Source organism: Lycorma delicatula, chromosome 7 (genome assembly GCF_047948215.1).
Source record: "Lycorma delicatula isolate Av1 chromosome 7, ASM4794821v1, whole genome shotgun sequence".
In the NCBI taxonomy this organism is placed as follows: domain Eukaryota; kingdom Metazoa; phylum Arthropoda; class Insecta; order Hemiptera; family Fulgoridae; genus Lycorma; species Lycorma delicatula.
Genome location: NC_134461.1, coordinates 127,866,511 through 127,893,899, shown reverse-complemented (window position 1 = coordinate 127,893,899; position 27,389 = coordinate 127,866,511). Strand labels below are relative to the sequence as shown.

The following is a 27,389-nucleotide window of genomic DNA, read 5'->3' as shown; positions in this document are numbered from 1 at the left end:
CTAAAAACTTATTATAAATTTTTCTAAATAGATCTTGAAAGAGGTGAAGAAAAGTAAAAAAAATTTTACCCCGTTTTCGATTATACAAAATGAGATAGTCACTACATTGGAGCTTCCTTATAATCTTTAGATAAATATATAAAAACCATTTTTGGGTTTTTTGAATTAAAATTTTTTAAGGGGTATGACCATGTATGGTGGGTCAACCAACACATCCATTTACTGTATGTGCAATGCAATGTGCTGCACGTGCCTCCAGTTACTTGGCTAATAAACATTAAATATACATTTTTAAGAATTTATAACTAAAATCATTCTTATAATTTTTAAAGTGATTGTATTATGTTAATTTTAGGATCTTAATGAAAAATGGAGTTCATTGCAGCAACTTACACAAGAAAGAGCTACTCAGCTCGGTTCTGCCCATGAAGTTCAGCGATTCCACCGTGATGTTGATGAAACCAAAGACTGGATCCAAGAGAAAGATGAAGCTCTTAATAATGATGATCTAGGAAAGGACTTGCGTACTGTTCAAGCTCTGCAGCGTAAACATGAAGGACTTGAACGTGATCTTGCTGCTCTGGGTGACAAGGTAGATTTAAAAAATAATTATGTATATAATCAAACGCATAATGTTTTAACACAATTATATGTTGTATAAAATAAAGTTCCACTTAACCAACAATTTTAAAAAATTTCGGTAAGTGGAATACAATTTTATACAATTGTATTAATACCAACGATGCCAAATGCGTAGTAATTAAATATAAACAATTATCTGTTGTTTTTTTTCAATGTATGAAAAATTAAATATGTAGATTTTCTTTCACTTGCATTGTAAATGAACAACATTGCATTTATATTTTAATTTCTTAATTTTCTTGTGATAGTCAAAATGAGTTTTTTTCTTGTCAAATTAACATCATGTAAAAAATAATTCATGCACTATCACTAATATCCTGCCCCCACATAAGATTTAAACTAAAATTGTATTGCAACACATTATCATTATTAATGTTTTTTTTTTTTAATTTGAAATTTATTTTAAATAATTTAGAATTTTGAAATATTTTTCTTCAGAAGTACTTACATTTTTACTTGGTTTTTTTTTTTGTATTTTGTATAATTTCTGTGTACTTTATAAGTTGATGTTAGTTATAAAATTTAGTTAAGCTGCTTTTACTCAATATAATATTCTCTTCAGTTACTAAATTAAATTAGTCAACCACAGCTGATTAATATAGTTAATTTTGATTTTGTCAAATTGGTAATCTAATTTTAGTATTACCAATATGACATTTTGTAATAATACCATTGTGCAAGTACAGATATAACTGCATAAACCATAGCTGTAAATGTAATTCTTGTAATCAGTTTTTGGTAGTTTGCTATTTTTGGAAACTAAAAAGTACTTAATAATTCGATAAGACTTAAAAACGTGGGAAAATTATGAAAGTGCATTAGAAATTTCCTTTTCTAACAAAATGTTCTTGCTGTATTTGACCATGCGTGATGGATGTATATTGATTTTGAATTTTTATTTTTCATTAATACATTAATAAGATAAGAATTCAATTGAGTTTTGCTATACTTATTATTTTTTATAATGCCAATTATTATTACATGAGAGGAATTCCTGCAGTTTGTAAAAATATCTATTTTATTTTTTATAGAAGATGAAATGCCAAATTCTAATTCTATATTTTTTTATACGTACATCATGTATTTTGTTTTATAATTTATTCTACTTCTTTTTTTCTTTTTTAGATTAGACAGCTTGATGAAACAGCTAACAGACTTATGCAGACACATCCAGAAACTGCTGAGCAGACATATGCTAAACAGCGTGAAATTAATGAAGAATGGACACAGTTAACAGCAAAAGCAAATAGCCGAAAAGAAAAACTTCTCGATTCGTATGATTTACAGAGATTCCTTAGTGATTATCGTGATCTAATGTCTTGGATTAATTCCATGATGGGTCTTGTTTCAAGTGATGAACTTGCATCCGATGTTACTGGTGCTGAAGCTTTACTTGAACGTCATCAGGTTGGTTCTTTTTCTTATTTAACGTAATAATAGAACTAAAATATTCCATTTGTAATGATACATGAAGATTCAAAAACTTTTTTTGATTTTCGATCATAGTTTCTAATGATGACAGATTTGAAGAAAAATTTTCAATAATTTTTCAATTACCGTACTCGTAAATGTATCACCTTGTTTGCTAAATGAAAAATATGAAAGTTAAATCGATGGAAAACTTATTGATAATTTAGTGTTTTGTTACATTACTGCCTTTAATTATTGAAAAGTATATTGTCACACTAGTAACTGCATGTAGTGTAGTTATGAAAAAAATAAACTTTTATGAAAAGTATTTGTGTTATTTTAACACTATAGAAATTTTTTACAGTTTAATATATTATATACACGTTATAAAGTTTTTGTGTTTATGTATTATTATTCATTGTAGAAATGAATAATTTTTTTTCTATTAAAGAAATAATAATAAAAAAATATGGAAAGTTCTGATAAAAATATACTACAAATTTTTGTTGCTAATAGTCAATTTTTAACCAAATTTATTAGCTATATTTTTGTTTGCTTTAAATGATAAAAATACAGCTGTGTTAAAGTGTTTATTAAATCTATTAAAATTAGTTTTACGGTTTATGTTGTGTGAAATAAATATTCCATTTGAATATGTTTTAATATTTTAATTTGAGTGTGTGTGAGTGTATGTACATGTATATATTTAAAAACCTGTTTGTTGAGAGTATGCAGTGGCTCTCTATAAATTTTACCTCTATTTATAACCTAGTGCTCTTACTATAGTTTCATTTGCTAATTTATATTTAAAATTTATTTGTTCGGTGGTGTTTTGGTTAATAATAACTATAGTGTCAGTTTAATAAAAGTAACTGTTTAAACTTATTTGGCTTTAAATTGTAATTATTGATATAATTAATTGATTTATGAAAACCAACTTAGACGATCTTAAGTGATAGTTTGTCCTTCAAAGCTACAAAACTAGTGACCTCACAAAAACAAAACTAAAACTAAAACAAAAACAAAACTAGAGATTCTGGGACAGAATCTCTTAATTTTTCTTTTATGTCTGTATAGCTAAGTTCAATAGATACGTTTAAAATTTCACGCTTATTAATACTTTCATAAATATGAACGAGGCATATTCAGAAGTAAGTATTTTTAGGTTTATAGAAATAACGATGGTTTATTTGTTAGTAGTTTTGTTATTTATTACAAGAAATGGGATAACCAAACTACTTGGTATACTTTGGAATCAGTTTCTGAATATCTCATCAAAAAAATTGGTGCATTCTTGTGAAACAGTTACTGTTATACGGCTCTTTTGATATTATCATTAGCATCATCAACTGATCTAGCAAATAACTGCTTCAAATCCAAGAAATTGAAAGTCATTGGTGCTATGTATGGGCTGTTGCCAGATGAAGTGAAGTAGGCCCTCAATCAAATGATGTGATATGTGTTTTTTTCGTTTGAGCATCTGTGTACGATCAAATATTATTATGAAGCAATACTATTTCCATGACTGAGAATTTTTCATCTTTTGTTTGGGATTACGTGCTGCAATTTCTTTCATTACTTGTAATAGAATATATCATATTTATTGTAATGGCCTTGTGTTCCCTTTCTTTTCTGAAAAATACTAACAAGTCTGTAAAAAATACTAGCAGTTATCGTAAAAATTTAAAACATACAAAACAAAAATGCTTTTTCCAATAGTGCTTTCTACAGTTGAGATAATATAAGAAAGAGCTCTGTCTACAAAAACTGAATGGAATCACTTCAGTGACCGCATTTACAAAACACACTTACTTTCCAAATATACCTCATAAGGACAGTCCACTGAATGAAACAGCAGTAAGTCAGCTCCAGAAACTACTTTAGTTTCCTGTTGATGACACGTAAACCATTTAAAGCATGTAAGTAGTGCAATAGTATGAAGGCTCTTAGTGTTTGGTGCTATATGTGTTACTGTAAGTAGAGACCAGGTCTATAAATGTAATGTGTGTTGAATGAAAAAAGCTTAAACTTTTTTTTCATAATCGAGTCATAGTCTGAATTGATTGAAAATTTAAAACATTTACTATCCAAGAATTTTTCTACAGCACCCCTGTTTCATTATTATTTCAAAATCTAATTTTAATGTATAAGATTAGGAAAATTGATAAAATTTTACTATATAAAAAATGTCTTTCATATCGCTTATGTCAATGTTGTGAATATTGGGTGTTAGTTGATCATAATCTTTTATTATGAGAATTTATCAATTTTAGATTACTCATAGGAATTTTTGTGTTAAATACAAATTTTATGAAAAATGAGAGGATTCTTAGAAGCTGTGTTCTGTATTGTTTCGACTGTTAGTGTATCCAGAGATGAAACCTTGCTTCATCTGAATAAATAACATTGTTCAATAAACCAATCCCACCTCAAATGAAACTACATTTCTTGTTTTACAAAATCTAAACGCCAAATGAAAAATATTCAGTTTATTTGGTACTGTACTGTTCAGAAAATTAGCCGCATAAAAACATTCAGAGGCTCAGAATAAGACAAGAGTGATTAAATATTGTTTTACAAAAAATGTATACCAATCTTGTGAAAACAGTGTACTTACACTACTGAGAAACTATTACAAATAGAAGAATGCCAAGTTACACCTGATGTATGCATTTTGACCTTGTCTGGTACAATCTCAGCAAAATATCTGCTCGCTGTATTAACAAACTTAGAAGTCTAGGATCAGCATCTGTTTTGGGTTTCGTGACTGTGAATGCACTACTGTGTGTGTTTATACATATTATAGGGTGTAATCTTGCAAAGTAATATATTTCTGGCAAACTCAGTTGTCTGGAGGAGGAGGAGTAGGTTGCCAGTAGAAACAATATACTCTTGTCATATAATTCTGTTGATATTGATTTTAATCTTAATGAAACACAGAAAGGTTTAGTCAAAAATTAAAATTATTTAATAATTATAATCTATTAGACATTTTCCTCAATGATTTAATATGTAATCAAATATGATTATGAATTAATTTTTTTTTAATTAAGTGAATAATGTCATGTCAAAATATAAATTTGTTATCTTTATTTTCATTATATCATAGGAATTTACAATTAGGATAATGTTTAGTATTATGTCTCTCTCATTACTGATACACATTTTATCCAGTTGTAAACTGAATAGGAAAAAATAATATTATTAGTAACATTTTTCTCTTACTGCTTCTTAGATTGTCACACTTCAAGTTTAAATGCTATATATTTAAGAAATAATAAAACATCATTTTTAACAATGTATATAAAAGAAAAATAATAGTAGTAGTAGTAGTAGTAGTAGTAGTCTTTAGTACATATATATATATATATATATATTTTTTTTTTAAATAAAAGTTCTGCTACAACTTGCATTGGTATAATAGGCCACACTTGTCAGAATTACTTTTTGTTTCATACATGCAGTGCTTATGGAGATTCCATAATCCTTAACAATATAATAAACTTTTAGCATAACCAACAACCAATTATGTAAATTTTCGTTTGTTATTATTTATGAACTTCTTTTCTTTTCCATTAGCCAGATTTTTTAATTTCTTATACTAATATTTTAGTGAAGGATATTTAGGTTCAATGTGTATATAATTTAAGTACTGTAAGTTAAGATTTCATTAGAATTAACTCTATTGGTTGTCCTGTGTGTTGTACAACAGTTTTTCTGTTGTTATTTTTGTCTATAATATCTGTGTAATCTTAATTTAGTTTGGGAATATCTTGTAATGAAAAACATGGTGTTCAGTTTTAAAGTTCTTAAGTTTTTAATTGAGAATTTTTTTAAAATTAAATTTAAAAAAGTTTTTATAATTTAAGATGAGTTGTATATTAAGATTTTTATTAAGTTTTTGGGAGCCACTGCATCGATAGATTATCCCATAAGGTAAGGACAGATGGGAGTGATTCGTGTGTTGTGTGTTGTAGAACCACCGGGCCGAGATTGATTCGCACTATGGTGTCCCTCAGGTACTCAGCAATGTGTGTGATTGATTGTTGTTTTACTAACGCAAATAATTAACTGTTTGTTTATATGTCTTTCTGTGTGTTCTTGTTAATAAATCTTTTTAAGTTTTTTTTTGTCAGCTTCACCATTGTAATATTCTTTGCTTCAACTTAACTTATCCATCAAAAATAAATAAATTTTCTCTTCTGTATTTTTTCATAATCTTTTAATGTATATGACTGATGAACATTCATATCGCATTCATGTACATATTTTCCTTAATATTACAGTTATCAGTACTTATGTAAAAGAATTATTTTACCATATATTCATACCATATTTTTATTTTATTTTTGTGAAAAATTTAATTTTTTTTAAATTGCATTCTTCATGTTCTTTCATGAAAAAACAATTTTTTTTTATCGTTAGAAATAGTGTATGAATTTAGTGAAAAACCATTTATGCTAATTAGGCTACTGATATTACATGCATGAATAAAAATATGTTGCATACTAGTTGGTAAACAAGTTATTTATTTTATGACCAATGAGTAATTTTGTTTTTAAAATAGTGATTTTAAATGTATCCTTCTTAGGCCATAGTTAATTATTCTTTTATATTCTCAGTAATCTGTTCTGAATTAAATTTTATGTTTTTTAATTATGTAGAATAAAATTTGTGGTTTTTTTAAAGTACTTGAAAATTAATGATTTTCAACAGATTCATCAGGACAAGTAGTTGTCACTTGTTAGCAATATTATATACATCAACCCTCAACTTTGTAAATGGTGTTCCATATTGATGTTGCAAAAGCTAGTTTTTGTATAACTCATAAGAATGTATTATGAAATGAAAGATATCATTGAAAAGTAAAAAAAATACCTCTTTTTGTAGAGTTTACTATAATTGTGTAATTTTTGAGTCATTCATTAATTAAAAGAGACAAATGACTAGAGAAAAGTTATTATTTATTCAACGACAATGAAAGTAATGCTACTTTTCAACATAATCTCTGGTTAAATCTAGGCATTTGTTCCATCTTTCTGTGATTTTTCTTATTACATTAAAGAATTGTCCACCTTGGTTCTGAGCCATTCTTTATCTGCTGATTATTGCTGCGCTCTATGCGTGCGTAAAGATTCTTTGAGAAAATCAAACAACAAACAAATCTGATGGTGTGAGTCTGGAATGTTGTAAATCCTTCACTCCAACTGTTGAATAGCTGTCCATGTCTTTTTAGTGGTATTGAGAGCAAGCGTTATCACACTGAAGAATTATGCCTTTTAAGCAATATGTTTACTCCCTATTATGGGTTTTACTTTACTTTCAGTATGTCTCATTACTACTTGCGGTTGATTGTTCATCTTTAAATAATCACAATAGATTGACCTTTTATAATTGCATAACACCACTAGTATCATTTTACCATCTACTTATAACATTTAGGTTTTGAATTTTTCCTGCTGTTCAAACTTAAATGTGTACATTCCGTACTCCAAAGTTTGGATTTGATCTTAGAATTATGAACTCAAAACATTTGCAAGTAACATAGTTTTAACCATGTTGTTTTAACAACTGCGAGTAAATTTCAGCCAGTTTTACATCTATAGAAAATAAAAATCATTTTTATTTTAAATCTATGAAAAATATGTAAAATGAATATAGAATGTTACATATTGTAATATAATTTTATAAATATATATTTTATATATAATATAAAAAGAAATCGTATTTTTTTTTATCTAAGGAAGAGCAATAATTAATGGAATGTGGAAATCATTTATGTGAAGAACAGTGTTGAAGCATGCCGTTATAACAATGGAAATTCTTTTCAAATGACATTTCTATGTCAAGGATGTCTGTTTTGGTTTATTCTACTAATTAGTTTTTATGTTGTGGCCATTTGTCTCCTTAATTATTGAAACAATAAGCGAGCTGAAAATTTGCCATTAGGTAACAGCTGTATCTGCCTAGTGATCTAGTCATGCAAAAATCATGCTATTCCTGCTAATATTCATTTTTACTTCCAATGTTAGGTAGATTTCATAAGAATGGGTACAATTTTCTTCCTGAAAATTTTTACATATCTTCACGTTTTACATTCCCCAGACCTAAAACCACCATGTTCAAAAGTTATATATATTTCAGTTTCTTGTGAACACGAAACTACCATAATTTTGCGCCAATCACTTTCAATATGATACATAAAATATAACGATCCAAAATCTTGGTAGAGTTTGTTAATGGGCAGAATCGGACTTTTGGGGTGGGGGGCTTTTTCGAAAAAACAAACTCGCTATAACTTTCTTATTAAGTAAAAATCAAATTCGTTTAAAGTTTCTACTTTGGATAAGGGCCTAAAACTTATCTACATAAAGTTTTTTGATATCACCAACCATTGGCCCAGGGGGTGGAAAAATGGGGTTTTGAAGAAAAAGATCATACCTTCCTTAATAGGCACAGTATCAAATCAATTTAAAGTGGTTGTTAGACCTCTAAGCATTACCTAAAAATTTGTCTGAAACAATTTTTGATATGTTTTATATGTTATAAATGATATAAATTTATTAAATTACGTATTTCATTTTTATCCTTGTCTTTATTTGATTTATTTTATTTTCACTAAAAACAAATGCTAACGGCATAAAAATATTTATTTTGACTTACTGTAATGGAGAAATTGTTACTATAAAGGGGTAGCTAAATTGATAACAAGTTCTTCAGCATTGTCTACTAAATGTTCTTTCTCTCAATGTTCGCCTACTAGTTTTTTCACATATCAGTGACGAGTCTCTATAATTTCGATGGAAGTTTAGATCCAGGAGGTGTGGTAGCAGGCGAATGGCTTTGTGACTCATGAGCTTCCAGGAGGCGATGAGGAGGCGAAATGTACATCTTATGCCTTTATTTGTGCAGCTTAACTAGTTTGTAAAGTTCTGGTATAAGCATTTTAGAATGAAACTCTATTTGTTTCTCCTGTAACCAAGATATAGGAAAAAATGTTGTTTCCAATATCTTAAATTTTCTTATGTTTCCAGTCTCTTAAATTTTGTGGTAAGTGCCTTATCATAATGATTATTATGATACACAGCACTATCCACTACTATAACAGAGCGTAGGACTAGTTTTGGACAGAGTTTGTTTTCCACCCATTTCATGAAATTTTTGGAGTTCATGTTGTTGTTATTACTCCTACTTAAAAAAAGTGCTACTTTTCCACATCAGCATAGCTTTGTTTATGTTGCCATAACCGTGCATGATTATTGCTCGGTCTCCTTTTGATATAGGACAATGTATGTATGCGCTGATCAGAATTGAACACATTTTGTTTGAGATATGAGAAGATAAAATATACATTTCATCTATATAACAATAGGACATTTTTCTTCTCTGTAATGTTTAACACATCTTAAGTAACATATTCTTTGTTCTCGTATTTTATCATTTTTGATGAAAATATTTCAGTTATTTTTTTTGTTTTTCTCCATTGAAATCCTAGGAGTAGCTTCTTTCAGTTTATTAGAAGTATGTTTAGCTGTAGGTAGTACTTTTTCTTGCAAATAGAAATCATAAACAATTTGCCTAACTTAATATTTATCAAATTCGTCAAAATTAGTAATTTCGGTTTCTTATTTATATATTTTTAGGGTTTGAATTGAGCTTTCGCCCTCTGACATCCCATTCTTTTCTTTTCTAATAGTTTTCTAACAGTTCTGGCCAAAACTCCATGTGCATAGCAATTCTTTCTATACACTTTTTCACATGAATAATAAATATTATGCTTGGAACCACCTTTTCTTGAAATTGTTTGGCCTTTCTTTGCATAAACTAATTAGCGTTTAATATAATTTCCTGAGCTTGACTATGGAGAGTTTTCCTATTTTTTAAGTTTTGACATAAAACTATACATAATTATTTGGAGAACACTAAAAATATGGAAAAAAATAAATATTCACTAATATTAAAATATAACTATAAAAATATTATACGTGGGATAACGCATTCAACATATGAAAAACCAAAATATAGATGAATATAAACAGATTAACTTTATGCGGCATGCACTACTTACACTTAAATTGTAACAAGATTCTTATATGCTTGCATTTTCTATATAAATGTCTAATGTTATTAGTGATTGGATGATGTTATCCCTAGCTCGCCTAAGCCAGCTGACAGTGTGGTTGACAAAGACAGGGGTAAACCTTCAGCTCACTTAGTATAATTGTTTATAAAGTAGGCTGTAACATTAAATATACAGAACAAAATAATAACTATAACTAACACTTATCTAAATCTCTCCACAAAACTAATCCTTGTTTTTTAAATTATTGATTTTATTTCAGCAGATAATTTTATTGATATTCACTAAGAATAATCACTACTTATTGTTGAAGCAATTTAAATCCGGATTCATTGTACAAGTTTTAAGACATGGTTGTCTGTGTTTGCATAATCTTGAACAAACGGAAAAATTAAAATAAATTTAGATAATGGGTTTAAATTAAAAACATAGCAATTTAAGTGCTTCAATTTTATTTAAAATGCAGATTTAACATGAAAATAAAACCATTTATAAACAAAAACTTTAATTGTATATGTAATATATAATTGTACTTCCTATAAAATTTTTTTTAAAAACTTGTCAACTTAAAAAAGTTAAATTTTCCATTAATCTTTTTTTATTAATGAAATACCATAAAGATGCAATACGTTTTACAATTTTTTCTCATGGCAGGTGTTATCTATTTCTTATATAATTTAGTAAGCGACTTAAAAAAATTATCATATAAAGAAGATGTAGTGTATGACATGCTCTTTGTTTAAACTTTACTACATGCTCATTAATGGTGTTTTCTCAATAAATTTCTACATCTAATATCTTTCAAATTTCAGTAAAAGAATTGTAATTATATATTTATTGTATGGTTACTGCATACATCATTGAAAATACTATTCACATCTGTAAATAATAAAATAACTTACTAAATTTGAAACTTCAGAATCAAGCTATTACATGCCATGAAAAAAATAAAAATTCACATATTAAGATATTGAAGCATACCAACAGGATTTGACAGAATTTGGTGTAAACTAATATTACAAAGAAAAACCAGCAGCTTTAAATCAAGTCCGATAATCAATTATATGGTTTCATATTTTTGTGGATGTCCATGAGATTCTTCCTGGTTTACTCAATTGTTTGTGCAGAAAATCCTCGCCAACATTCAGGGAAGATGTTATGTCCCCTTTATTTATGAAGAAATTACATCAACATCTATCAATATAGCAGTATATGATTCAGCAGTCAATACAATTGTTTCATAACTCAGAATATGAAACACAGTGGTATAGTATTTTGATCCATTATAAGTAAGTTATTTGAATAATTGTCTGTCATCCAAGACTTGCTTCAATTTATTAATGTAAAATTCTTCCTCGCTGAATAAAAACAGTAATAAAATATTCAGCTCAGCCCAGGAGTTCCTGAGTTTTAAGTGAACGTCGGTGCACATGCACAAACGCACACAGATGCCTTGATTTATAATAGGTATGGCAGTTTTGATAGTGTACTTATAAAAATTCACACAATTTAAGTCATAAAAATGTCGTTTATCAGTCAGCGTTTGAATGTAAGGGCTCCACTGCCTGTACATTCTTCAAAGCAGCATTGGACCTGTCCATTACTCTAACATTTCACCAGGATTATTGGTAATAACAGCTCTGATGTGGTCCTACAATTCTATTGTGGTGGTACAATGTGATCAGAAAACTTACTTAAGGTACTTCCATAAGAAAAAAGCAGTTAGGACCGGCCAAAAGAGATGTCACAATCATTCAGCTTCATCCTCTGAAGAATGCCTAACGGTGGATCCGGAGGTTAGAATAAAATAAAAAAAAGAAATAAAAAAAAAAAGAAGAGATGTCACTATGATAAGAAAAGCCTGTACGTAAATGTCTATTGTAAAAAAATCATGCAATTTTGACTGTGTTCATATCAGCACCGTCTTTTTGGAATCATAGTGGCTCTTATCCATAATCAAGAATAAAAGTCTTGCAGTATCCTTAGATAAGATTAGGTTATTAGGTGAAAAAGATTTAGCCGTATCCTTGTCATCCTAAAACAAAATCCCATAAGTTATTCATAATCACAAATTGATATAGGCACTGAGAAAAGTATTGATGTGCAATTGATGCAAGTTTATATCATTCCAATTATGCAAAAATTGCTTATTTACAGAACCATATAACTAAAAAGTACGCTTAATCTGACATAAGAAAGCTTTGTTACATCTATGTAATAATCTGAAGGACATCAGACATGTGCGTGCAAAACTATTCATATGCAACAAAATCTTAGGTCTTAATTTCTTGCACAATTTGCAGTTTTAAATGTGAAAATGGAGATCCTGACAAAATAGTCTCTTGAATGAATTGGATATTTGCAAAGCTGTAAAGATTGAGTAGATCTTTTTGGGTTATGCAAGATTTTTGTACAAACATTTTAATAATTTCCATTGCCTCCAGTCACCTTTCCTTCCCTCAAGCTTTACAAGCACATGCTGTTAATTTAAATTAATTTACCCACCTGTAATGGTGTGACTATCTGGCACATTTTTCTTGATGTCCCAAGTTAAAATGTGGCTTGAATGTTTTGCTGTGTAGCAACTCTGAATTAGTATTCTTAAAATAAGTTTTCAACAGCAAAAGCATGATGCTCAGCTGTCCAGCTCTCAGATGTTGATAATAACAAAATGACTGTTCATAATTGAATACCTCTGTTTGTTTGACATGCATCGTTACATCAACCTGGTGTCCTATACCAGTCAAAATATACTTCAAATGTTAAACTTGCCAAGTTTTACAGAATCATTAAGTTATACTGTTATTATACTCAATTAATATACTGTTTTGCCCAGAATCAGTGAATTTATATTTATTTTCATTTAATATACAAAGAAATTTACTGAATATTATTTACGGAAAATATTTATGAAATATTTTATAAAAAAGAAATTATTTCTCTTCCTTATAGAAAACTGTTGAGAGTATCTCATTGATTTAAATTCATATGATTTATGAAATTGCTATACTTCTATTTCAAATTTGTTTGATCACTAAACTTCCTGCACTTTGAGGCAAAATTTTAGATTGTCAGAAAACCAGTGACAAATGTAATCAAATTTAGTAAAAATTAATTTTTTTAACAACAAATTGCATAGGAAATTGCTTTATTTCATGTTTTAAATTATTGATATAATTTTTGATCACATTATGTTGTATATTAAGATTGTAGAATTGTTATTCATCAATAGACTAATCTGATGGTCTATTAAGTCATTTTTGTTTACATAATGTATTTGTACCATTTTAGAAGATTACTGATTGATATAAATTATATTATTCATCTTACAGTTTTTTTTTTTTAATTTGAATGTTAGATTTGTAATTGGCAATTAAAAAATAAAATTCAGTTTTGTATTTTTTTAATTTCAACATATTTGACCTGAAATAGGTGAATGATTAATTGTTATGACAATTTTTAATTTTTACATAAAATTTTCAGTTTTCTGTTAATTTAAATAAAAAAATAAAAAAAAAACAAATAAAAAAAAGGAAAGATTGTAAGTATTTTATCATTGTTAAAAAATAATTATATTATTTGTAATTAAGCTCTCTTATAGTTTTTATATAACAGGCAACTCACTAATTACTATTTTGAGAATTAAAACCCTGGTAATCAGTCCTTGGGCGATTGAAATCATTTAATTAGTAATGTATTTTTAAAAATATATGTTTTAAATTTTCTATTAATCGTTTTGTTATAAAAATGCAGTAGTAAAATTTTTACTATTTGGTAAAGTAATGAAAGTGTTTCAAAGTAGAACCTGAGAAGTTTCTTTAATAGTAGCATTTTGTTAGCACTGTGATGTTATGTAATTATATATTTGTCTTGAAAAAATTGTAAAAATGATACTGATGTTATGTTTAAAAAAAATAGTCAATGCTGGATTCCATCTCTAGTTTGTTGGTTACTTATTTGTTCTCATTATGTAATTTGTTATTGTTTTTTCCCTATATAATTCCACTACTTTTGATAACATCAACTATTAAAAATTATACAGGGCACATTATTTATTTCCTTCTTGTTTTAATCAAATCCTTATTATTTTTTACTTAATTTGTTGTATCAGGTGTTCAACAGTAATCCTAGGATTTCTTTTTTGTTCATTTGCAATAAATTTATTTGTAAATCAATGAAATAATTTGCAGTATTCTAATTGTACATGTTCTATGCAAAATTAGTCGAGTCGTGGACCGAAATATTGGATGTAGATCTCAATTTTAAGTTTTTTAAAATTTATTATCTAATTGAATGAAAATTTCACAATATTAAGTTTATTATAGGGCTATTAAAAAAAAAAAAAAAATTATTTGTATACGTGGTTGGCCTTTTGTAGAAAAGAAACTGGACTGCACCGATTTCTTTTTAATGTAACGTAGTTTGTAATTTCTTTTTGTATTAGTCTTATACTGGTAACACTTAGAGGACTCAGGCTTTTAAGTGAGTCAGACATATGGGGTTAAGCTATATTTTTTTTGTTATTACATGTTTCTGCCATTCTATTATTTTTAACAAATTTTTCCAAAATCGTTATCTGTTGATCTTAGTTTCATTTTGGAAAAAAATAAATAATGATAAGAGGGAAGGAGGAAGCTGGTTGGTTAACTTGATATTTTGGATACCGAAATATTTAGCTTTATAAAGGCAGTGTGAGAGTGTATTGTCACTGTAATGCATATTCAAAAATCATTCCAGATGAAATCCTAACGCTATTACAACTCCTCAATTGGTGGATTTATCATCTAGTATAATCTGTCAAATTTCTGCCATTTTTAAAGTTGTTCTGTCACTCTTGGAGGGTTGTGCTCTGGTTCCTCAATTCTCCTCTGACAAAAGCGTATGGTTTTTGAATCGTGAACCTTTTACCCATGGTAAAACACTGGTTTGAGCCTTAGATATGTCACTATAGATCTTGAATGCATTTCTGGATGTGTGTGGTCAATTTTCCTAGTCTCTTGATAATTTTAAATTTGAATTGATTTTCAAGACAAGCATTGACAATTCTTTACAAAAACAAATATAGTAAGGTTCTAATATACACAGGTCAAAGCCACAGTCAACTTCATGTCGGCCTAGGCTTCTAACTGCTTGTGGCAAGAGACTATATTTGTGCCCAGAGAAGCTGGTACAGTTACTTTTTTTTCTTTTTTTTTTATACATTTTGTATTACTTTTCTTTAGAATAAATGTAGGTTTAATATTTACAGCTGAATTCTTGAAACAAAAGTGTCTTTAATTATTCTTATTTATTTAAGCTCATATATTACATGAATTCTAATATATACAGTTTTTATTTTATTGTGTTGTTTTTAAATATAAAGAAAGCTTTTCTTTCATCTGATACTTTTTTCTGCAGGTGTACTTTATTTTCACTGCAGGTGTTTCTATTACTAATAGTATATTTGCTGTATTTTCAGGCTTTGGCAATAGTTTATGTGGCTATATATTCATGCAGCTTTTCTTTTTGTGGCTTATTGTAATCGATAATATAATTTTACTTTTTCAGGATTTTTAATGTGTGAAAATTTTGAAATCATATGTGCAGAATCTCTAGCATGTTTTCTGTTTAAATTTAACACTTTTACAGTTATAATTTTTTTTTTAATGGAATTTTAGGAAATTGTTCCTATTTTGTTTATTTGTCATATGGGTTATTTAACCATAAAAGAAACAAGATATTGAACAAGAGATTTCTTGAATGAAAAGATAGTAGTAATTTTTTTTTATTAATTAAATTTAAAAATCATTATTATTTTTTTATTTTTTTTTTTTAATCTATGTCCTGTCACTTTTGTTCTGAATTAAAAATCTATTTAACATAATGCTGCAAATTTATATAATCAGTAAAGAATAAGTAAATAATTTTTATTTTTAAGATTTTATTTCCATTGTTAGTTGCCACTGAAATTGCATCAGTTCTACATATAAATGTAAAACAACCCAAATTAGCAAGCTCATTGTAAACTTATTAATTTATATTAGTACTTTTATAATCGTTTTGGTTTGTTTTTAATTGTGATGTTTTATTTTCTAATTCTGATTAGAAGATTTAAGAGTGTATATAAATATAAGAATGAATTTTTGAAACGTTAAATTTTTTCTGATCACCTCATCACACAAATATACTTTTTTTTTGTCTTCAGTCATTTAACTGGTTTGACGCAGCTCTCCAAGATTCCCTATCTGGTGCCAGTCATTTCATTTCGGTTTACCTCTACATCCTACATCCCTAAAAGTTTGTTTTACATATTCCAAACATTGCTGCCCTGCACAATTTTTCCCATTTACCTGTCCCTCAAATGTCAAAGCAATTATTCCAGGTTACCTTAATATGTGGTTATGTTTCTTTCATCATCAATTTGCTTCATTTGTCACTTTATCCACCAATCTGATTTTTAATATTCTCCTATAGCATCGCATTTCAAAAGCTTCTAATCTTTTCTTTTCAGGTACTACGATCATCCACATTTCACTTCCATATAAAGCTACCCTCCAAACATATACGTTCAAAAATGTTTTCCTGATGTTTAAATTAATTTTCGCTGTAAGCAAATTATATTTCTGACTGTAAGCTTGTTTCAGCTGTGCTATTCAGCATTTTATATTGCTCCTGCTTTGTCCATCTTTAGTAACAAAATAACAAAATTCTACCTCCATAATCTTTTCTGTTCCAAATTTTATATTCAGTGGTCCATCTACATTATTTTCTACTATATTTTATTACTTTCGTTTTGTTCTTGTTCATTTTCATGCGGTAGTTCTTGCGTAGGACTTCATCCATGTCATTCATTGTTTCTTCCAAATCTTTTTTACTCTCAGCTAAAATTACTACGTCATCAACAAATCGTAGCATCTTTATCTTTTCACTTTGCACTGTTACTCTAGATCTAAATTGATCTTTAACATTATTAACGGCTAGTTCTATGTAAAGATTAAAAAGTAATGGGGACAGGGAACATCCTTGTTGGACTTTCTATTTTATTACGGCTTCTTTTTTATGTTCTTCGATTATTATTGTTACAATTTGATTTCTGTAAATGTTAGAAATTTTATCTCTATACTTAGACCCTAAATTTTTTAAAATGCTGAATATTTTATTCCAGTGTACGTTATCAATGTCTTTCCTAAGTCTATAAATGCAATGTATGTTGGTTTGTTTGTCTTTCTTTAATCTACCTTCTGCTATTAATCAGGACACTAAAATTGCTTACATTGTCCCTATACTTACCCTGAAACCAAATTGGTCTTCTCCTAACACTTATCCCACTCTCCTCTCAGTACTTCTGTACAGATTTCTAGTTAAGATTTTTTATGCATGAGTAGTTAAGCTAATCGTTCTGTATTTTTTAAATTTATCTGCTCCTGCTTTTTTTGGTATCATGACAATAACTCTCTTTCAAGTCTGACGGAACTTTCCCTTTTTCGTTAATACTACACACCAGTTTGTATAATCTATCTTTCGCTTCCTCATCTGAACTGCACAATAATTCTGCAGGTATCCTGTCTATCCCAGGAGTTCTTCTGCCTTCCAAATCTTTTAATGCCATATTAAATTCAGATCTTTTTCATCCTCTTTTTCTTTCTCTTCTTCCTCTATAAAACCAGTTTAATTTCCTCTGAATAACTTTTCAGTACATTCCACTCTCCTATTAAATCAGTGTACCATCTTTATTTAACACATTATTAGATTTTAATTTATGTACCACAAAATTCTCCTTAACTTTCCTGTATGCTCTGTATATTTTACCAATGATCATTTCTCTTTCCTCTTCTCAACACTTTTTTTTAATCCACTCATCTTTCTCTAATTTGCGCTTCTTGTTTATAGTATTTCTTAATTCTCTATAGGTCCTTTTACCTTTTTCATCACTAGCATCTATATACTTTCTATGTTCATCCAGGCTGCAATATATCCTGTGATATCCAAGGTGTTTTACCAGTTAGTTCTCTTTGTTCACCTGAGTTCACTTCTGCTGATGTAAGAATTTTCTTTTTAACATTCTCCCATTCTTCTTCTATACCTTATCTTTTTTAGTCAGACCTCTTGCAATGTCCTCAAAAATCTTCTGTACCTCCTCTTCCTCAAGCTTCTCTAAATTCCACTGATTCATCTGACACCTTTTCTTCAGGTTTTTAACCCCCAATCTACATTTCTTTATCACTAAATTATGGTCGCTATCAGTGTCTGCTCCTGGATATGCTTTATAGCAGACGAGTTGATTTCTAAATCTTTGCTTAACCATGATATAATCTATCTGATACCTTGCAGTATCACCTGGCTTTTTCCAGGTGTATATTCTACTATTTTGATTTTTAAACTGGGTGTTGGCAATTACTAAATTATACTTCATGCAAAACTCTGTAGGTCAGTCCTCGCTTTCATTCCTTTTGCTCAGCCCGTATTTACCCACTATATTTTCATCCCCTTTTATGCATTTAATTGCTTTGTCAATTTCTTCGTATACACACTCTACCTCATCATCATGAGTGCTTGTAAACATATAGACGTTAACAATCATTGTCGGTTTAGGTTTTGATTTTATCCTGATTGCAATGATTCTATCGCTATGAATTTTTCGCTATTCTCTTCCCTAAATTTTTGTTCATTAAAAAAAACGTACTCCTGCCTGCCCATTATTTGAAGCGAGTAAATTATTCTAAAATCACCTGACCAAAAGTCATTTTCCTCTTCCCACCGAATCTCGCTAATTCCTACTTCATCTACATTTAACCTATCCATTTCCCTCTTTAAATTTTCTAACCTATTATTCTTTTTTAGACTTATAACATTCCACGTTCCAACTCGTAGAATGTTATTTTTTAATTTTCTGGTGACCCTTTCCTTTGTAGTCCCCACCTGGAGATCCAAATGAGGAACTAGTTTACCTGTGGAATATTTTTATCAAGGATGGCACCTCCATCTTTGTTACATGAAAATGCAGAAAACTACATTTTCTTGAGAAAAAAAACCACTAATTTTCCATTGCTTTGAGCTGCACTCAGAAGATTTGAGTGATGTTAATATGGTCGTTTAAGTCCTACGCCCTTATGCCCTTAACAACTACTGAAAGAGCAGCTACCCTCTTTCAGGAGTCATTTCTTGAGTGTAGCTTTCAACAGATACCTCTCCGATATGGTATACCTTCGGTCCAGCTACTCTGTATCACTTAGCACTCAAGTTCCCTCACCATCTGCTAGGTCTCATGGTCCATGAAGAAATATACTATAACAAAGATAAAAAAGAATTTATAAATATTTTAAATAAATCACAATTAATAAACTTGGATATTTAGAAAAATATTACACATACAAATATAAACACATAAATATACACTTATAAGTAAACATAAATTTTGAAAATTGTTTTAATTGGCACACATGTTTTGATAGCTGGCTCAGTTGTAATCAATTTTAATTTAGTTGATCACGACTACTATCAGTTTTAACTTACTATAAAGGTATTATCTGAGATAGTATTTAAATAACATGACAAATCAATAGATTTGAAACGTACTTATTAAATTGGTAAGTTTACATCGAACTTGCTGTTAATTTGATGGTTTTTGTTATTAATTATTAATTGCAACATATGGATATTGTGTAAATTTATTTGTGAAAAAAATAAAAATTTTAGAAGATTAAAAAATGTTTCTATATGTTAAAATAAATAAATAAATATCTATTTACATATAGAAACAAAAGAATGCTTTGTCATTAAAATACCAACAAAAATCTATCTCAACTATGTAGAAACTCGGAAAGATGGGTCCAAAAAAGCATTCATTCTATCGATTGGGTTATCTTTAAATTTTTATTTTTCTATATCATAAGTTTTAAAAACTATTCCAGGTGAATAAATTTACTCATTCCATTCACACATGTAGTAGAGAACTGGAAAGAATACATAATAAAAGGTTTATTTAAAAATTGTTTATTTTATTATTTCAGATTAGGTTTTCATCCCTAAATCCATTTTTTTTTCTACAGATTTTACATTATTCATTTACTTAACATTGGTTAACTGGGAATAATTTGCTGTGCAATATTTCTTAAACATTTGACAAGTTTTAAGAGTTTCATTTACAAAACCTACAATAGTTTTCATGGTTATTGTTTATCTTTTGTAAAAGAAAATAACCATGATTTTTTTTAACATGATCTTGTTAATTTATGCATTTCTTGAAAGCATTCATAATTTCGAGTTGCCAACAAGCTAACTAATTTTTTATTTACATAACTAGTAAATTTCTGTCAGGATAGTTTATTTTTTTGTAATTGTTCTTCAGTATTTAAAAAAAAAACGCCTTATACACACAAAATAACAATAAGCATTGCTAAATTATAGTCTAATAAATCATGCATGACTACTTGTGTTATTACTGCTATATGCAATTATAAATTATACAAGCAATATTAATTATTCTCACTGCTGTATTTATTAGTTCACCGTAAATTTCCTCGCACTGTCACTAAATTTAGGAGATACTAGTGACCTCATTAAAACCCACCCGTACTGTTACCCAATCCTCTTTTTATTGTTTGTTTAATCGCATCCAAATGAGTTATTAGTTAAAATGTTTAGAAACTATGTACATTTATATTCTCTAATTATTTACTGTAGTAATTATTAGAAGTTCACGAGTAGTTTTAATTATTGATTGTACATATATCCACACTTATAAATAATTTATATATGAAGTATACATTTTTTTATTTAAAAAAATGTTTTGAAGCATATATCATGCTCTTTTTAATACATATAGATTAAATTGTGATTATGTAAACGTATGATTTTTTTCAGGTCATTCCAGTTCATTATATCAGTTTTCTACTTCTTCTTTGTAGTATTTCAAGAAATATCAAATATTTACTTTAATTGCTAGTTATTAAAACCTTTTTAAAGTAAGATGCTATAGAAGCTAGAAGCTTTTTCTTCACAAAAACGTTTCCCTGATCCTGAAGAAATTAACCCGGAAAATGGGAATTTTTTCATATGAAATAGAATCAGTTTTTTTTAATTGTTTTCTTATGTGTAGTTGCCTGGAATAGAAAATATCAATATATATTTTTTTTTAACCAAAAATGAATAACAGTTCTCTCCTAAGTTATTACAGTTGTTAAAAGGATTTATTACTGAATTTTTTTTTCCTATAGTTAATTTTTATATGCTAAGAATAATTCAATATTTAATGAATATATACTGGCAAACCTTGTTGACAATTGTAAATTGAAAATTTTTATGTTGATCAGATTACTAATAGAAACATCTTATTGTATCTACTTGTAATAATTAACTTTATTTTTTGTAAATATAATAATAACATGTATTTTTTACGTTCATAAAAGTGTAATTATGTATATTATTAGTAAAGCTGTTCTGAAGTATTGTCGATTGATAAACAATGTATTTGATGATAAATGGAATGTTTGACATTTGTAGTGTTTTCGGTCAGTTTTATTAAATATATGTAAGAAAATTAATTTTAAAGTAAGTATTACTGCTTTTGTAATTATATTGATAATAACGAATATATTCTTCACTTTACAAAATTAATACTAATAGTTCTCTTGCTCCTAAATTTAGTCATTCTTTTTCTTTCTCTTCTGTTTTTCTTATTCCACAAAAAGAATCAGAAATTTGTGACATATCACAGAGAACCAGTTTATATTTTTTGTTAACAATATGAAATTATGAATTCTGATGACCCTGGCCTGGAATCAGTATACTTCTAAGATTACTCATTGCCAAGGTTAAATTTGCTGTACAACCACATTTAAAAATCTTATACTTAGAAAAATGTTTAATTTTGTTAGTTTTAACTTATGTTCACTGTAAATTATTACTTTCGAACAAATCATTTACTTAACTGACTAAGATGAGCTTCATCAGTCGATTGATTGTTTGATAAAATCTTCATTAAATGTCGATGGTTCATTCTCTTTAATGATAAAAGTTGTTTATTTATCTTGATCATTTTCTTTAACATATCAGAAATCATATTCGCCAGGCTTAAATCAAAATTTAATATTAATCAAAATTTTTCATGAATATCAGTCGTCATAAAATTTTTAAAAGTATTTTACATTTTGTTAGTCAACTTGTTTGTTAAGATTATTATATTTATTAAGATAAAATAATAAAACTTCATTAGAGGACTGAAAGTAGGCTGCCTTACTTGTTCAGACAATTGCAATGCTGCATTAATAGGTAAATTCAAATGTTTTTGGAACTTTTTGAACAGTTTATATATACAGTAGTTGAAGCTTATTCATTATTTACTGTTAAATAGTAAAGTTTATTTAGAAGTAGCGTAATTTTATTTTGTTATTATTTTAGGATTGTTATGCCTCACAAAAGGCTGAGTCCGATTATATAACGCTTGGACCTTGATCACATGTTTTGTTACATATGTATATATTTATATGTACTACAAATTAAAAAGAGCATGTATAGTGTCATTATTCTATTCTATATAAAATTTTATTGCCATTTAACGCTATAAAATTAAACTTATCATTTTACCATACAACTCAGTGTTTTTTTACAGAATTGGAAACTAATATAATGTTCATGTACTAAATGTAAATATTTATTTATCCTTATCAGGAACACAGAACCGAAATCGATGCTAGATCTGGAACATTTCAAGCTTTTGAATTGTTTGGACAACAGTTACTTCAGTCTGGACATTATGCTAGTGTTGAAATTCAGGAAAAACTTGAAAGTATGACTGAAGCTCATCAAGAACTTGAAAAGTAAGTTTTATTTTAAATCACTCTATATTTATGATTTAATTAATTGATAGAAGTGTTAACTGATATTTTGAAAGTTACTTAGAACTTATTTTTTTAATAAATAAATTACCTTACATTTTAATGGAAATATAGTGTCTGTCAGTGTCATGGAGTGGTTTGCAGTTGTCTTACAATACAGGCAGTAGATTAATTAATTGGTTTATTATGCTGCTGAGTCTATACAGACTCATAGCAGTCAAGATTTACAATCATAAAACTATCAGTAATGCATAATAAAATTAAAAAACAAAATAAAATGATTTATATATATTAGAAGAAGAAAAATAAAGGAAATTAGAACAATATACATACCACAAAGTATAAAACTAATAAAAAATAATAAAAATTTAAAGCCTACATTAAATAAAAAATAAAAATAGATTAAAAAACATTATGCAAACAGTTTGAGGCCTGGCTACTTCGGTTATATTTTGTAACATAGATCCCTCTATACTTTTTCATAAAAGTTTTTTACCTAAAAGTTTTGAATATATAATTCTGCCGTAGATATCTAAAAAATTTCTGGAGTGTGAAATCATCATGGAAGAAATATTTACTGTACTACTGTTCAAGATTTTTTAAATGTTAACTTCACATTGTTATAACCCTTTTTTTTTATTGTTTTGTTGAATGTAGCTGAGAAATTATCATGAAGTTCATATAAGCTAATTGATTTTTATAAATAAATTGTTTATTCCTCTTTTCCAGAGCGTGGATTGCTCGACGAATGCAATTAGATCAATGTCTTGAACTTCAATTATTCTACAGAGATTGTGAACAAGCTGAGAACTGGATGTCAGCTCGAGAAGCTTTCTTAGCAGCTGAAGAAGTTGATTCCAAGGGAGATAATGTTGAAGCTCTTATTAAAAAACATGAAGATTTTGATAAAGCTATCAATGCCCATGTAAATATATATATATTTTTACATTAATTTTCTTCTGATTAATCATTTTTAATTAAATTAATTATGTTATCACATTTATGAAGATGTATTCAGGTAGATATTGTAGTCATTGACCTACCGGGTTGGTCTAGTGGTTAACGCGTCTTCCCAAAACAGCTGATTTGGAAAGTCGAGAGTTACAGCGTTCAAGTCCTAGTAAAGCCAGTTATTTTTACACGGATTTGAATACTAAATCGTGGATACCGGTATTCTTTGGTGGTTGGGTTTCAATTAACCACACATCTCAGGAATGGTCGAACTGAGAATGTACAAGACTACACTTCATTTACACTCATACATATCATCCTCTGAAGAATTATCTAAACGGTAGTTACCGGAGACTAAACAGGAAAAAGAAAAAAAGAAGATATTGTAGTCAATATATTTATTAGTTGAAAACAGGGAGTATAAATAATGATAGATTAGTATTAAGTTTATAACATTAAATAGAACATACTCTGTTTTCTTTAAGTTGATGTGTATAATTATCACTCAAATTGATATTAGCATTTGTGCTGTTTATGAATTTAGCACTTTGGAGAAATAAGAAAGTGGTAATTGTGAAAAGAAAACTACAATGGAGAAACCATCTGATGAAAACTGATGAGAATGAGATGGTTTAAACCTATACTTTATTGGAAGGGTTTGTTTGAGAACAGATTTTTAATTAAATGGATTTTCCTGTCGCTAATAAATGTGAATGTCTTAGTTAACATAATCTTATCTTACTTGCTTAAAATTCATCTCCCTCCCAAAAAGCTTTAATTAGGTATCTGCTTAGAGTTATATAGTATAAACCTAAAATGTATCTTACATTGTAATAATGTAAAATTATTAGAATACATCATGCATTTAATACTATTCTTAGATATACAAATTAATTATTTTGTTTATGAAAACAGTAATTTAATTGTAATAGTGGAAAAAGAGAACATGAACAGTCTGGATCGTTATAAAGGTTTCTTGAAATATTCAGAAATACACGAGTTATAAAATACATGCTGAGTGATAATGTATCATCTGATATGGAGCATCTTTTATCTATAAAAGAAATAAAAAAATAGCACCTTTGTATTTTTTATGTAAATATATCTTTTGTTAACACTCACAAGGTTTTTCATTTTAAAATCTGAGTAACAGAATTACTGTTAATTAATTTGTGAACAACTGTTCTATTTTCTTAGCATTAGCTTATACATTTTATTGTTTATTTAATATATGATATTCTGAGCTTGTTTGTAGGCTTATAAAAAAAAAAAAAAAATTATTATTAAACATATTTCCTGCTGTGCTTACAAATCTACAGGCGAATAGAATCGTTGCCTTTAAGTCTGTAGTATTAGATAATTTCATTAACTCTGAAGAGGTAGAGAAAGTTAGGAATCCTTATATTTTTATAGTGTAGCATTAATATAATATATATTCAGGGTTGTGCAGAATATAATATAATCCTTGAATACAATTAGGTAAATAAATATTTGCCTAATATATATAAGTATTAAGGTGTGTAACTAGAAAACCCTAACAAAATTTAGCACAGAAGAATAAATATATTAATTGCTTAGCATTGTGAGTTATTTTTTAGCATTAATAAAACATGTGATAGTCAAATTTTTACAAACTTCAAGGTTTTCTTTTGTATTCTCATCTCATTTATCTATTTACTAGTATATTTAATTAGCTATTAGGATTTGGTGAATAGAATAGTAATGAAAAACAGAAACCATATAATTCACTGGCTGGCTAGTGGTTGGCAGTCTGTTTAGCGATAGAACTATTCTTTGGAATGATTCAGTTGATTTGAGAGAATGATTAAATTTCAAAAAAGAATCCTTTTTTTAAATAGATATGATGCTAGCCTTCTTTTTTGTTAAGTGTAATTTCAATTTCAAGCTCTGGTCTTCCTTTAATTCTTTTTTATCAATGTAATGTTTGTAAATAATACAGCAATTTAAGTAAAATTTTCTCATAAGCTGTCTGTGACTGTATCATATTAATCATGTTAATTAGAAGAAATCATTTCAAAGTTCTATTTATTTATTTTGTATTTATATGCCTTTCCTTGCTAAACATTATTTCTAATTTCAACTTTATTAGTTTTTTGTTCTAGCAAGTTTTGGAAATAAATATGTATTATTATTCAATTGCAATGTTAATAAGAAAGAAATTTCCAATTATAAAAGTTATATATTTTATTTTTAGGAAGAGAAGATAGCAGCTTTACAAACATTAGCCGATCAACTGATGGCAGCTGAACATTATGCATCACAGCAGATAGATGACAAACGACGACAGGTATTAGATCGTTGGCGCCATCTAAAAGAAGCTCTCATTGAAAAACGTTCTCGTCTCGGGGAATCACAAACTCTTCAACAGTTTAGTCGAGATGCTGATGAAATGGAAAATTGGATTGCTGAAAAATTACAATTGGCTACTGAGGAAAGTTACAAGGTTATTAAAGTTTTATTTTAATTTATCTTTGCGAGTTTTTTCAATTTTTTCTTTGTTGTAAATAATCTGTTTGTTTGTTATTATTTACTATTAGTTTGTTGTAATTTGCTTACCATACAAACATGACTACTTCTTTTTTAATTTATAATATTTAGTTTCAATTCTTTTTCCGTGATACTGCATTGTGTTCCTTTCTTTTAATGTTGATGTGTCTACATTCTACTTTAAAATCATATAAAAGTTTAAAAATCCTTTCCCTTCTTGCAAATACCTCCATTAATTCTGATATATTCTTCAACAAGCATAACTTCAAACAAATATATCTATATCTTTATTTTCACATTATCACTGTTTAATCCATATTCATACACTGTACTCAAAACTATAGAATCATTGTAATCAGGATAAAATCAAAACCTAAGCTGACAACAATTGTTAACATCTATATGCCTAAAAGTGCCCATGATTATGATGACGTAGTGTATATACAAAGAAATTGATGAAGCAATTAAATACACAAAAAGGGATGAGAATTTAATAATAGTTGGAGATTGGAATGCATGCATCGGAAAAGGCAAGGAAGGAAATATTATGGCTGAATACAGGCTGGGCAAAAGGAATGAAAGAGAGAACTGACTTCTTGAGTTTTACACAAATTATAATCTTTTAATTGCTAACACCCAGTTTAAAAATAATAATAAAAGAATATATACGTGGAAAAAGCCTGGTGATACTGCAAGGTATCAGGAAGATTATATCATGGTTAAACAAAGATTTAGAAATCAACTTGTCGATTGCAAAGCATATTCTGGAGCAAACATTGATAGCAACCATAATTTTGTAATAATGGAATGTAGATTGGGGTTTAAAAACCTGAAGAAAAGGTGTAAGATGAATCGGTGGAATTTAGAGAAGCTTGAGGAAGAGAGGGTAAAGAAACTTTTTGAGGACATTGCAAGAGGTCTGACTAAAAAATATAAGATAGAAAGTATAGAAGAAGAATGGGAGAATCTTAAAAAGGAAATTA

General features: G+C 28.1%; 1 protein-coding gene across 5 annotated transcripts in view; it reads left to right on the top strand.

Moving 5' to 3' along the window:
- Positions 1–27,389, top strand: part of alpha-Spec (alpha spectrin) — a 145,093-nt gene that overhangs the window by 77,255 nt on the left and 40,449 nt on the right. For 3 of the 5 annotated variants that reach the window (XM_075371778.1, XM_075371779.1, XM_075371777.1), the window contains exons 22-27: positions 356–592; positions 1,768–2,049; positions 6,030–6,071; positions 22,781–22,929; positions 23,677–23,872; positions 26,114–26,362. In XM_075371778.1, coding sequence (XP_075227893.1) covers positions 356–592; positions 1,768–2,049; positions 6,030–6,071; positions 22,781–22,929; positions 23,677–23,872; positions 26,114–26,362 — 1,155 coding nt within the window. The remainder of the gene's footprint in view (positions 1–355; positions 593–1,767; positions 2,050–6,029; positions 6,072–22,780; positions 22,930–23,676; positions 23,873–26,113; positions 26,363–27,389) is intronic. The other 2 variants (XM_075371781.1, XM_075371780.1) reach the window with 1 other exon arrangement.